This window comes from Octopus bimaculoides, chromosome 2 (genome assembly GCF_046866305.1).
Source record: "Octopus bimaculoides isolate indiv1 chromosome 2, ASM4686630v1, whole genome shotgun sequence".
NCBI classification, from domain to species: Eukaryota; Metazoa; Mollusca; class Cephalopoda; order Octopoda; family Octopodidae; genus Octopus; species Octopus bimaculoides.
In genome coordinates, this window is record NC_142929.1 from 160824566 (window position 1) to 160839074 (window position 14509).

The following is a 14509-nucleotide window of genomic DNA, read 5'->3' on the forward strand; positions in this document are numbered from 1 at the left end:
AAATAAGTCCAGAATCTAGAGCTATATTTATCTCAAGTCAATCTTTACTATTACGTATGTCACTATCTTATGATTCCTTTTCCTCAAATATATTTGAGGAACTATGAGCCACCGAATTTCCCAGTTCGCTTCATCTGCATGCACAGGTATAGCTTTGAAAAGTAAAGTATCAGATGGAGATATTGTAATACACATGTTTTGAAGATGTATACTTCTCCTTTCCTATTCATGATGTCTTCTGTATACACTCTCAATGCTGCAAAATATCTAGACAACAAAAACTCAGGATTCAGCTGTCGAATGATCTACAGTCAAATTATATATCTTAATTCTCAGAACCGGAATTATGCACGAGTATTACTAAGGCAATTACCTGTATTCCAAATCCGTTTCCTTAACCACATATATGTGTATATGTATGCATGTTTGTGTTTGTGTGCGCGGGCGTGTGTGTATGTGTGTAAACATATATACAACCACATGAATAGGTGGCGTGGAGTGCGACGAGCTTTCTCGGTGTATTTACACCTCTCTGTCTACAGAGAGATGTTTTCCCCATGATAAAATATAATGTTGCGGGTTCGAGTATGCCTCGAGCATACAACTGGGAACAAGATTGTATTTATATACATCACTGTTTAGTGTTGTCTACACACATATACATGTATGTGTGTGTGTGTGTGTGTGTGTGTGTGTGTGTGTGTGTGTGTGTGTGTGTGTGTGTGTTGGAATTATGTGAAAAAGTCTGCTAATGAGAAAAGAAATTATTTTTTTTGTTTTTTTACAAAACAAATACGACTCGATTTAGGTGCAAAGTAATTAATAATTAGGCATTTGTTGTTTCATATTTATTTGGAAATATGTTGTTATAACATTCTCACTTGGCAACTACTAGTTTTCGGAAATTATACCAAATTGACGGAGCGGTTGAAAAAGAAAGAAAATAATCGTGTTTCGTCTAAAAATGCAACCAAATTAGGATATATGTAATATTTATCCATACATAAATATATATGTCTGTTTGTGTGTGTGTGTATTACAAGTATACATCTAAACTAATATATAGGTATAATTTGTTCATGCATACGCACACACTCAGGCACACATTCATATACACGCACAAACACAAACATTTATATATATATATATATATATATATATATATATATATATATATATATATATATATATATATATATATATATAAAAGATAATAAGAGTGAAAAAACTACAGAAGGCTTGTGTTACATGGTTAAAGTATATATTTAAATTATGTCAGAAAAATGTAAGAAAAATGTAAGAAAAATGTAAGAAAAATGTTATAAAATCTTTTTGGTATATAAACATTGTATTTTGAGAAATAACCGGTTTCGTGTTGTCTTTTCAAATTTCTCTACTTCATTGTGTCGTGTTCGAGAGAGAGAGAGATAGAGAGAGAGAGAGAGAGAGAGAGAGAGAGAGAGAGAGAGAGAGAGAGAGAGAGAGAGAGAGAGAATTGAATGAGTGAGACAAAACAGAAGGAAGTACCAAATTTGAATTGATTGAAACTACACAGTCCAAATGCTTACTAACCTTTTATATCTTCTAATTCAAAAACACATTTGAATGCTAAACTTTATTTTATACCTCAGTGTTGTATATATAATATAGCGAAGCAATTGGGAAGAAAACGTTGTCGACGCACTGCCATTACTATTACACGAGACTCAACCCTCTATATGCCGGATAAGAGTGAACTGCTTATCAACACGATCGACCAATCGCTTATAGTTATTTAATTTATAACAATGATTTAGTCCATCTTTAGTCATCTGGGTCGTGGTCGGAATCCTTCCACAACATCTCCGCCCTTTAGAATCAGTCTCCCCAATCTTCTCCCATTTTAAGTATTGAACTCTGCTCCGATTTTAATATCTCTTAAGTTTAGTGTTCAATTCCAGTGTTTCCGTTCTTTTCCGTTTTCTAGTTCTAGAACGTGTAATTTCTAATTGTTTGGGTGTTGGTACCGCAAAATTGTCGTACAATAATTCCATAGGGATTCCATTTCGCTTGTCTGCTTTTCCCGTGAATCATTTCTTAAGCTCGTTGATATGTCTTTTGTATTCGACATTTGTTCATTTTACCAGGAATAGCATTCTTCCAATTTGCTTAATTATCACACTGTCCTTCCAGCTTTCCTTACAACATCTATAGGTTTAAAAAAAAACTTTGTCACCTAACTTGAAGAATTTTGAAGCATGTTTGTTGTTCGCCTTTCTTTTATTTTCGCTCAGTATCAGCTTGACCTAATTTCTTGGATGGTATATGCTCCATATTGAAAGCATAGATGAATAATATCCTACCACAGGGTTGTAACCTATTAGCAGTATGGGTAGGAATAATTTTTCCGACTCAAATGTCGTTAACAATGGATGGTGATTGCTTTGTAGAGGAAAATGTCTACAGTGCGAAAATTTGTGACACCTTTTCACGGCAAAAATGATCGCTAGAGATTCTTTTTCGATTTGACTATATTTTTTTCTCTGATGATATCAGAGTACGTGAGGCATGAACCACCGCCTTCATAATACAATCTTTATATTTATGCGGCATTATTGCTTCTATACCGTATTCAGACGCATCTGACGCTACAGCAATCTTCGCTAACGACAAATCAGATATTAGTATTTTTTTTATTTCGTGAAACGCCCTTTGAGAATTTTCTCAACAGATTATTTAGTGGGACCCTCATTCTATGCATATTTGGAATATAATAGGGTAGTATTTTGCCGGCCTTCAAAATGCTTATAAGGTCACTCTATTAATCGGAGGTATCATATTTTTAATTGCGACTGCCCTCCACGGGGCTGATCGACGTCCATTTCTGTCAATAATTTATCCTAAATATCTTATTTTCGGTAAGAAAAATTCACACTTTTCTTCACTCAAAGTAAAGCCGTAATCCCTATATATATTTTTCCGAATACGCTTTTTACGTGCTCTGCGTGTTCATTGCTGGATTTATTTTAATGAGTATATCATCCAGATATGTAATTAGTCAATTAACATTGCATCCATAACCTGTTGAAAAATCGCTGGTGTGACTTTTGAGCCAAGTGGTAACCTGTTATAAGTATACTCTCCTTTATGTGTGTTAATTTTGTTAAGTATTTCGACCATTCATCGCCTACTGTAATTTGTAGGTACGCGTCAGAGAGATGTTGCCACCGTTTAATTTTGTAAAAACATCCTCCGAAGTAGGTAGCGGATAGTGGCACATTGTAACACATTGGTTTAAACCAGTGGAAAAAGCAGCGCACACTCTGATTTTATTATTATTTTTTCTTAATCTACACAGCTGGTGCTGCCCATTTAGAATATTCCACCTTTTGGAGAACTTGATATATTTTTGTCGTGATATTTTTTGTCTATATTCATATTCGTTACCGGTCGAAACGTTTGAATCAGAGAACAGTCTTTCTCTTCAGTTTTATTTCAATCATGTATTAGATTAATAATCCTCTGACATTCTTCTGCTACTGCCTGTACAATCAAATTTTGGTCTTGTTCTAATTTTGTTAATATCCATGAACTCTTTGTTTGCAATAAGCCCTTGAACAAAAACTAGAATGAAAATATCCGGGGTCAACTCGTTCACTTTGAATTTTTCACACTCTTTGTTAAAAACTCGGGCATAGGTGACGATATTATTATCTTTTTTGATCAAATTTAAATATTGCCAGCGAGTATTGAATAGGGAACCTCTTTTGTTGAAACTTTTCGATGAAATATTAGTTGTTTCATGCAAAAACCACTCACCTGGCTTCTTCAGCACAATATTATCACTATATTTTTCGTGTTAGGCAGGAGATAACTTTCTTAAAAGTAGTCGTTATCGGACCAACTTTTACACACCTCTTTGAAGATTTCTGCGTATCTACAAAAATATGCAGAGAAGGTAGTACCTTCTGGTTTACAGATGAATTCTTCAATTGAGTTTGATAAGCAGTCTTACACGAAAAGCCTGAAATATGTTCAGACGTCTTCAGCATTAATTTCAACAACCGTTGGTTTTACTGTTTCTGCTGCTGTAACTGCTGTTGTTGTTGCTGCTTTTGCTGTTGAAACTGCACCACAGGGCCATTACGTCTTACAAGTTAAAATAATATTTTCTTTGGTTTCGTACCAAAAAACAATTTAAGAGTCCAAAACAAGCTTCGAACGATACGTTGTCCCTTTTGTATCCTTGTATTTGATATAAAGTATAACGAAGCCGGGGAAAAAGTATATACACGGTGAAATACTATTACTATTACACGAAAATCAACGCACTATATCACGGGTAACAGTGAACTGCTTACCGACTCGAACTGCCAATTCCTCACAGTTCTCTAATTTATAAAAATGAGTCAGTCCACCTTTAGTCAACTGGGATGGTGGTCGGAATCCTTCCACAATACTTTACTAACTAAACCATATTATGATTTGGAAATAGGGACGACATTGAACACTTCCAGTAGTTATCATACAAAACAACGAATATGTTACTCTCACCATATATGTAACACAAAATAATCTGATATGATAAATTCAAGTTTTTGTATTTTCCATGCGAGCAATGTCAAACTATCTGCAAATGTTTGACTTATTCATGTGTAGACACTGTAGATTATATGATACTGCAATATATAACACAATGTGCTAAAGGGACTACATTGTTTAACTGTATTAAATAAATTGCACTTATATCAAAATTTAGTGTACTTGTCTGACGAAAACAAATTTAAGTTGACAATCTTGAGCCGTAGGTTAAGAACTGGCTTTTAAATTATTATTATTATTATTATTATTATTATTATTATTATTATTATTATTATTATTATTATTATTATTATTATTATTATTATTATTATTTTATGTTTCACTTTTGTTTTGCATTTGTACAAGTTGGATCCAAGTCTCACCCAGAGACCTCAAGAGACAACAAGTTAGAAGTTCATGTAGGTGTTATGCCTAGGGTACAATATATTTGGATCGGTACAGTTTTGTTCAAGTGAATGTTTAAGAAACCATAAGAATGTTATGTGTTTGCTTTAAAATTTGAGATCACATAGACAGTATTTTACGTAGGATATGGGCAGTTTCCATGAGCACTATCTTTTGAACTTCAGCCATTTTGGGGTTTCCTGGTATCTGAGCTAGGTAGTAATCAGCCCGTTTCGCTGTCATTCCCAGGGCACCTATGACAATAGGTATTGTTTTCGTTTTCAGATTCCACATTTTGCTAATTTCTATTTCAAGATCTTTATATTTGCTCAGTTTTTGGTAGGTCTTGACAGATACGTTTATATCAATTGGGACAGTCATATCAATGAGGAGGCATGATTTTTGTCTGAAGTCTTTCAGTATTATGTCTGGCCTATTTGCGTCTATCTTTCTGTCAGTTTGAATGGTGAAGTTCCAGAGGAGTGCAATGTGATCATTTTCAAGTACTGGGGGTGGTTTGTGTTCCCACCAGTCTTTATCATGGGGCAAGTCCAAGTTTTTGCATATTACCCAGTGAATATATTGTGCAGCTCTATCATGCCTGTTGAGATACTCTGTAGGCGCAAGCAGACTGCACATGGAGACAACATGATCGATGGTCTCATTTTGTTGTTGGCATATACGACATAATGGGGAGCTGCCGTTCTTTAATATGTTGGCCTGGTAGTTCTTTGTAGGTAGGCATTGATCTTGGGCTGCTATGATAAACCCCTCTGTTTCTGATTTCAAGCCAGAGGCCATTAACCATTGGTGGGTTAGGGTTAGGGTTAATTATTATTATTATTATTATTATTATTATTATTATTATTATTATTATTATTATTATTATTATTATTATTATTATTATTATTATTAATATTATTATTATTATTATTATTATTATCATATTTATTTATTTAACTGACGAAATTCTATGAACTTAGTTACCTGTGAGTGACTGTATTATTCTGTGAGAACTTTATGCTATCGCCGTTGGATTATTTCCGCACATAATTCTACATCTATTTTGGAATTTGTTATAATTATTCTTATAATTATTTTCATAAACACTCAACATAATGAGTGTCTAATTATACAATCGAAGAAATTTATTTATTTTTTAACTTGATAACTACTTTCCAACGACGGTTTTGTATTGAGTTAGAAAGGAAAGACTGGATATTTACAGATCAGAATTCTGTTCAGATGATAAGTCCAAATTGTTTAATCTTTGGCTAATACTTACACAGATTTATTATCAATATCCCAGTTGATTTCGACCATTTGATAAATATTATGTTTGTGACTAACGTATATTTTCTGCGTGATATAAAGACACAGCAACGGCAGTCAACTTACGTCTATTCTACTGATGGATTCAATAGATTTGGTGTTCCTTATACACTGCAAGAAACTCGTAAAAATATATGAAGATTAAAAATAATTGAAAAATCAAATTTCAATGACTGAAATTTCTTCACCGGTGATTAGATCTGGGATATAACGTTCCTTTAAATAAGAAAATATCAATTGTTCATATATACCCGATTATAATAGATATTCGAATTTAACTCTATTAAATGACCGACAGTAAATAATTATACAACATTCGTATTAATTTTCATATCATTCTCTTGTGATGGATACAGTTATTACAATTAAAGTATACGGCAATAACATTCACAGTTATTTCCTACAAAACATGAGGCACTCTATATTTGCTAGAAATCACATTTCTTTTATGTTAATGTTGCTGCCGTAAAATTGCATGAATCTTAATTTGAGATAATATTTTACAGCAGATGATTTTTTTGTTATAACTTACTATAAAATTTATATTATAAATGGAACTTACCGACACGAATTGTCCTTGGAAGACATTCCACAGAACGAAAACTGTAGGTGCATATAATAGCTACAAGAAATATTTGTACTCCCCAGATATTTCCTTTCATCCTTATGGTTCCTCTTTCGGTGTACAAATCTTGTTCTTCTTTTGGCATTGCTATTTTGTGCAATTGCGTTTTTGAAAATTCAAATCGCACAAATCGTAAAGCCCTGTAATTCCTGGACTTATTGAATTCAGGTCAAGTTCAGTGTTAATTTCATGTTGACATATATTTAAAAGTTACTAATTTTTGTTTCCTGATACCCACTCGTTATCCGTCTCCGTCTTTCTACTTCTAATCTCCACCTATGTTGTCGTAAATATCACCATTATTCACATATTTAGACCTTCCGAAAACAAATTCAGCCTTTCCGAATTCATATTTTTTCTGCTGTTCCGAGAAAAAGTCTGAAAAACAAATAAAAAATAAATAAATATATATATATATATATATAAACAAAGTATATAATTGAAAATAAACTATAATATATTTTCATTTAAAAATCTGAATGAATTATGAACCTCAAAATGTACGAATAATGACTTCCTTAAATTAGCATTCTGAGAGATTTAATTTAGAGATGTAGTCATTTGAATGAAATATAGCACATACATGATAGAAATATTGTCAACGGTTTTAGGGAAGGTGTACTAAACTGGGACACCAAAGATCAAATGTGATCGATAATATATCTAAAATTGTTATTATGATTGATGAAAAGAGAGTTGTTTTGCAGAACTGGCACGTGATGGATTTAATTACTAGCTTTAATTACTTCCGTTTAGTATGTTTTATAAGTATTCTTAGTCAACCTTGACATTCATCTATTCTAATTACCTCCTGGTATCATTTATCATTTATTTTTTCAATATATATTACTCCACAATTCACAATAACTATTTAGACTATTCCTAATTACAATAGGAAAAAGAAAGCAATCATCTAATTAGAAACGTAAAACGAGTAGCACTTGAATAAGTGCCTCTGAAAAATGAGTTCTTGTGTTTATGCTTGAAAATGTGAATGGCTATTCGTGGCTTGAAATCTACATAAAATATGACTTTATGCTACTGTCAGCTACACGATATCTTATGTCACTTCGAAAAAAATAGAACACTACTATCATTGATAATGTTGAGTTTTAGAAATGAAAATCAAAATACAATTTTTGTTTTAAAAAAAGAATGTTATATGTGAAATACTCAAATTTTCACTGTCTACGTTTTATTCTGTACAGAACGCTCTCCAATTTTGCAATACATTATTTATTACAGAATCACTCATTTCTTAAAGATAATTTTAACAAAAAAGGCAAAGGCATTGATGAGAAAATTGACGATGACCGAATGAATTCAGTCCAGTAGGAATCAAATAGAAAAGTCATAATCATCTTACCACATTCGATTATATGACGAAATTTCAGTGATCATTAAATCTGATCATAAATCCGATAGGCCAGTCTTGTATTGCAATATCCATTATTAGAATTTATAATATTAAGTATAATTGCATATTTTTTGAGAGATACCTGTCTAGATATCTTAAAGTAGACAATGGCCGACTATACTGAGTCCTAGTTTTTGATTTAAACTTCATTTTTGGACACTCAGAAATTAATACAACCTGAGACTGGAAGTAGTTGGATTCGGAATGTAAATGGATTGATTAGGTGAGTGTGGTACTTCATTGTTTCTGAAAATTAATGTTATCAAGAAGATACTTTTTTACATTGCCACTTTGTAGTTGTCTGCTGGGTAGACTTATCTCTCGGTAAATCAACGCTATCGTAGTACTTGATGCTATCAACCAGGTAAGAATGATTAGCAAGTTTAGCATAGGAGACAGGCATGTAATTCAAAATGAATGTACGTAGCTTTGTATGCTATGGAATCATGTCGGCACTAAGCACATCGAGATTCCTTTAGTAATAAACGAAACAACTCTCTCTAATATATTCGTTCAGCTTTCTGGTATGAAGTGACATGACAAACACCCAAATCAAATCCAGAATTTTTTTGAAAGACTAAATTAACCAGAAGAATTCTCACTCACAACATTGGAAATGGTCGCCAGTAAGATTTCTTACGAATCGTGCTAATTCAAAATGATTTTAATAATTCTAATAATAGAGGTTTTGCATATTATTTCATTGTGGCAATGAAAACAGCAGCATTATTTATTATTTATTAGTAACAATTTCTTTTTTATTTACATATCTTCGTATATTTTGTTCATATGCAACGTTTATACTATTGCATGTAAACCTACATGTTAATAAAAATAGAGGCAAGCGGATAAGCGGAGTTTTCAGCCTTATTTTAATGAACATTGAAAACAAAATGCAGATAATAATTTCCAGCAATTTGAATTAAATGACATCCTAAAGTACCTCGTTCAAAAATATAATAACAACTAGTTTAACAGATATGTTTCTGAGCTTATTGAAATAATAGTATTATTTTCCATTTTAACCATTATTTTTTCTTACTTTTTTACATTCACTTGGCCTAAAGCAAACCAATGAATTCAGTCACGATGTTAAAGATAGATTTTCACTTGAAACAAAGCTTAAGGGACAGTTAAAACTAAAAACGAAAATTTAAATTCGATTTAAATACATATAGTTTGATTTCTTTCTAAGACGGCAATTCACTTACTACAGCACATACATGCATACATACATACATACATGCATACATACTTACATACATACATACATACATACATACATACATACATACATACATACATGTGTATTTACATATACGTTTCCATGTATACATGTATACATGAATAAATGCAGACACACGGGCATACATATACACAAACATACATATATGTGAGTCTGTACATATATTCGTATGTGTATGCGTGTGCCTGTCTTTCTGTGTGCATATATGTGTCTTAGAATATGTTAACTGCAGGTGGAGAGAAATCGTTTTGTCTCATTGTTTCTGGCTATTTCTAAAATAATATAAGATTTATGTATACACCTGAAGTGGGCAAAAAACGAAAAAGGAATTGAAAGATATACAAATACATGCATGCGTATGTATAATTGCGTGTGGATATGTCTTGCGTATGTGTGTATAGTTTCCGAATTTTACCGTGTGATAAACTCTGATTCTTCCCTCTTTATCTGCCTACCTTGTCTATTTATACATCCTTGTATCTATATCCCACTCAAAAATTCCACACACATAAGAGACACTCTCTCCCTCCCTCTGCTTCTCCCTCACACACACCCACACAAGCACACACGCACGCACATACAAAAGCACAGCTATCTCTCTCACTGTAACTTGCTTCTTCTGTGATTTCTTTGCGCTTGTAAGTATATTTATATATAGAGAGACAGAGATAATCAGACAGGCAGACAAACATACAGAGAAATAGACAGACAAATGTACATACATGCATGCTTACGTACTTACATATATACATACAGGTATGCATACATACACACACATACATAGAAGTAAACTAGCGCCAGTGTATATTTATATTCCCACCGATGACTCATAGTAAAAAGTAATTTATTTCGTTTTTCTATTTTCTAATTATATTCGGTGTCCTAGTTTTGTTTCCTGCACTCAACCCGGAAAGAATTGAAATGATGTAGAAATAAATAAATACGTGGTGATAATAATAATAATAATAATAATAATAATAATAATAATAATAATAATAATAATAATAAATAATAATAATAATCATTATTTGAGGAAACGAGCAAACAAAAATATCGAGATACTTACAAATTTTCCAGACAGATGAAGGGTAAATATCCAACACACTATATTGGATATATACACAGATACAACACAAGAAGGAGTTACGAAAATAGTCGAATTCTAAAATATCTTTCTTGCTACATGACACTTCTAATGGTCTTACCATTGTTACTGATGATATATTAATACTGCGTAAACATCATATAGCTAGAATTTTTATATACAGCATTTCGCGAAACATTTCCTGTTTGTTTGTTTCTGTTTCACATGGTGTATGTTTTTGTTTTTGGTGTTAGTAGTTAAATAATTACGTTTTTACTTCACGCTGTAATCTCGAAAGATCAAAATTTTGTTCCATCACAAAAGGATTAACGCAGCAACTGTAGTGCAGATTACTATAATCGGATTAACTTTAATATATTTTAATTATACTCATACATACATACATATTGGAATACAGATACGCATATACAATTACAAAAACTTAGAAACGCATAAAAACAGATATATATATATATATATATATATATATATATATATATATATATATATATATATATATATATATATATATATATATATATATATATATATTGATAGGTATGTATAACTACAAACACACACAGGTAAACATAACTCTAACGCTCAGAGACGTGCATATGGACGCAAGCACTGTTCAAGCCAGTATGTGTATGAGTGAGCGTGTTTACATCTGTCTCTCACACACACTCTTTCTCTATCTATCTCTCCATCTCCTTATCTGTCTATCTATCTATCTATCTATCTATCTATCTATCTATCTATTCTACTCTATTCTATTCTATTTTATGTATCTGCCAGTGTGCCTGCTTGTCAGTCTATTTTGGTAGATAGATAGATAGATAGATAGATAGATAGATAGATAGATAGATAGATAGATAGATAGACATACTGTTTTGGCTGTGTGGTAATAATCATAATCTTCGGAGCGACTAGTTTCTGAGTACACTACGACATCCTGACACTGTGGGCAAATGTCTTCTGCTATAGATTTAGTTCACGGAATTGAAAATAAGCCGTAGTGCAATGTAATTGTGTGTGTTTGTGTGCGTGTGTGTGCGTGAGAGCATGTATAAACCTCTATGTGCGCGCGCAGTGTGTGTGTATATATACATATGTATATATATATACATATACATACATATATATATATATATATATATATATATATATATATATATATATATATATATATATATATATATATACATATATGTAAATAGATATCTTTTTATTATAGCCACACAGGGCTAAATACAGAAAATGGACAAATTACAAAGTAGAGCTTGGGGGGGGGGGGTAATTTGGATCAAAAGGGATCGCGGGAAGAAAAAAAAAACGTGGGAGGGGGCGATCAATAGGGATCGTGTATCACAGTCGATGTAAAAAACGGGGAACAGATTAGGTTTATCCGTGGAGAGAAAAGCCTACGGAAAAGACCACGGTCACCTCAGGCTTTTTTTTTTAAAGGTACATGAAAGTAAGTACCTTCTCTCTTTTTGTCTCTTTTTGTTACAAGTCTATGCTTAAAATGGTGTCGTCTTTCATTCTTACCATTCTTGCCACATTTACCCATTTTTTATTGAAACTTTCATTCGACAACACTTTCCTCTCTAACCTCATCCTCCTTTTCAAGTGGTACTTGAAAAAGTTGACGAGGGACTGACCAGAGAGGAAAGTGTTTGTTTGTAGACCTTTCAAACGCGTCCACCACACGCATTCTTTTGCCATAGCTATCAGTGTTACAAAAACCGTTTTTCCTTCCCGTTTAAAGGAAGGTGGCGGAACAATATTCACGATAGACTCGGCTGATAAGTGGGCTCGTCCCACACGCGACAACAGCCGTTCGACGAAGGTCCACAGCTCTGAAATATCTGGACACTGCACGAGTGCGTGCAGAACGGTTTCGTCGCTCTGACCGCATCTCGGGCAGGTCGGTCCGGTGGTTTTCGAACCGTGTCTGTAGATCTTCTCTCGAACTGGTAGTGCGTCTCGATAGCATTGCCAAGCCAGGGATCTCTGGAAATTATCCATAGGCCCCGGCCCGAACGTCGTCTTGAAAAGGCGGGTTAAGAATTTCTCGTCGACACCCAGGTTTGCCCCGAGAGTGTCGTCAGACCTCCCCTCCACTAGTCCTCTATAGAACGCATTGGTCGTTTGGAAGTTGCACAAGTTTGATCCCGGACGGCAGAGCTGTTGTAGAGCTTGGCGACACTCGCGGTGCCATATATGTAAATAGATAGATAGATAGATAGATAGATAGATAGATAGATGGTTCGTTTCTTTTATATTCTTTTATATGTTTCACCTCAAAGGCTATATATACATGAATAAATGCAGACACACGGGCATACATATACACAAACATACATATATGTGAGTCTGTACATATATTCGTATGTGTATGCGTGTGCCTGTCTTTCTGTGTGCATATGTGTGTCTGTGTGTAGCGCCAGTAAAATTTTGTCAGCGGACTGCTAGGTGAGATGAACACGCACCCGTTAGTTAATGTCTGAGTGCTGTACCATTTAGCTAAACGCCCCCCTGAAGGTTTTGCATTTGAAAATGCTAAGAGAAAAGGTGGCATGCAATTCAAAACGGTTGCCAATGGGAGAGGAAAAAAAAGGCAATGAAAACAGCTGATTGAAAATGCATGGAGAGGAATTTACCGTGGGTTATATAGGGTGCTCTTAAGTATGATCTATCGTAATTCGCTTTTTTTGCAGTATTACAGGATTAAAGGAAGAATGATATTCGCGCAAATGTCAAATAAACGAAATAGTAACAAGATGCTCTCTGCTATTCTTAGATACATATATAAGCTAATATTCAATATGAAAATATACACGGCCAATGCAATGAGCATTGCAAAACTAGGCCTACCTTGCGTGGAATTCAAAAGAAAGGATGTATATTTCAATATCAATATCTGTATGACAAACATACTCTGGGATCGTTAGTTGAAAATAAAAATTTTAACATCTGTTTCTGAAATATTCATTCACACTACCTCGTGTGAGTTCTTTACTTTAAACGTCCCCGCGTCATTTAAAGCAAAACTATCGTGAGCTAGTATAATTTTAAATAAAGAAACATTATTACGGTCATTAATGATTAGAAGAAGGTGGCTAGCTTGTTTACAACTTTAAATCAAAATATTATCAAAAATTAGAATTTAGTCGGGTATTTAAAACCCCGCTGAATCTAAATTCACTTTATATCTTGCCTGTAAAGTTGTAAACTTACTAATTACTTTATTATTAATACTAATTACGGTAATAATACTTATATATATATATATATATATATATATATATATATAAAACACTATAAATGCCTCATTTTACATGCATTACATGTACTACTAATAGTTTCACGTACATAAGTACGTTCATCAGGCGCTAATTACTCCAAGTGGTATGAAACCATGTTTCTGGGAAGCCTAATTGTCGTTTTTTGTTTCTTTTTTCAGAACAGCTACTTTAAACCGCAATTTTGCCAATCATGTTACTTATAAACATGCAATTGACAGGGGGGATGGATATACGCAATTAATTTCTGTAAAATTCAATAAAATGAGTACTTCATGATTGGCTAGATTAAAGGTTTAATGGAGTACGCTGAAAACAAAAAAAAACAATTAGGCTTCGCACAAACATGAATTTACACTACTTGGAGCAATCAGCGCCTCATGAAAGTACTTATGTACGTGAAACTAATATTAAAGCATATAATTCATGTAATATGAAGTATTTATAGTAATATTGAATTTTACACAAATTTCGTATATATGTATGTGTGTGTGCGTGTGTGTGTGTGTGTATCCCTCTTCAAGCTATAGCC

The 14509-nt window shown here is 33.2% G+C and overlaps 1 protein-coding gene across 3 annotated transcripts in view; it reads right to left on the reverse strand.

The window, feature by feature from the left end:
• Positions 1 to 14509, reverse strand: part of LOC106874384 (glutamate receptor ionotropic, kainate 2) — a 952973-nt gene that overhangs the window by 779870 nt on the left and 158594 nt on the right. For 2 of the 3 annotated variants that reach the window (XM_089347990.1, XM_089347991.1), the window contains one exon: positions 6860 to 7300. In XM_089347990.1, coding sequence (XP_089204116.1) covers positions 6860 to 7007 — 148 coding nt within the window. In that variant the 5' untranslated portion in view covers positions 7008 to 7300. Of the gene's footprint in view, positions 1 to 6859; positions 7301 to 10651; positions 10886 to 14509 lie in introns of those variants that run through there. The other variant, XM_089347992.1, reaches the window with a different exon arrangement.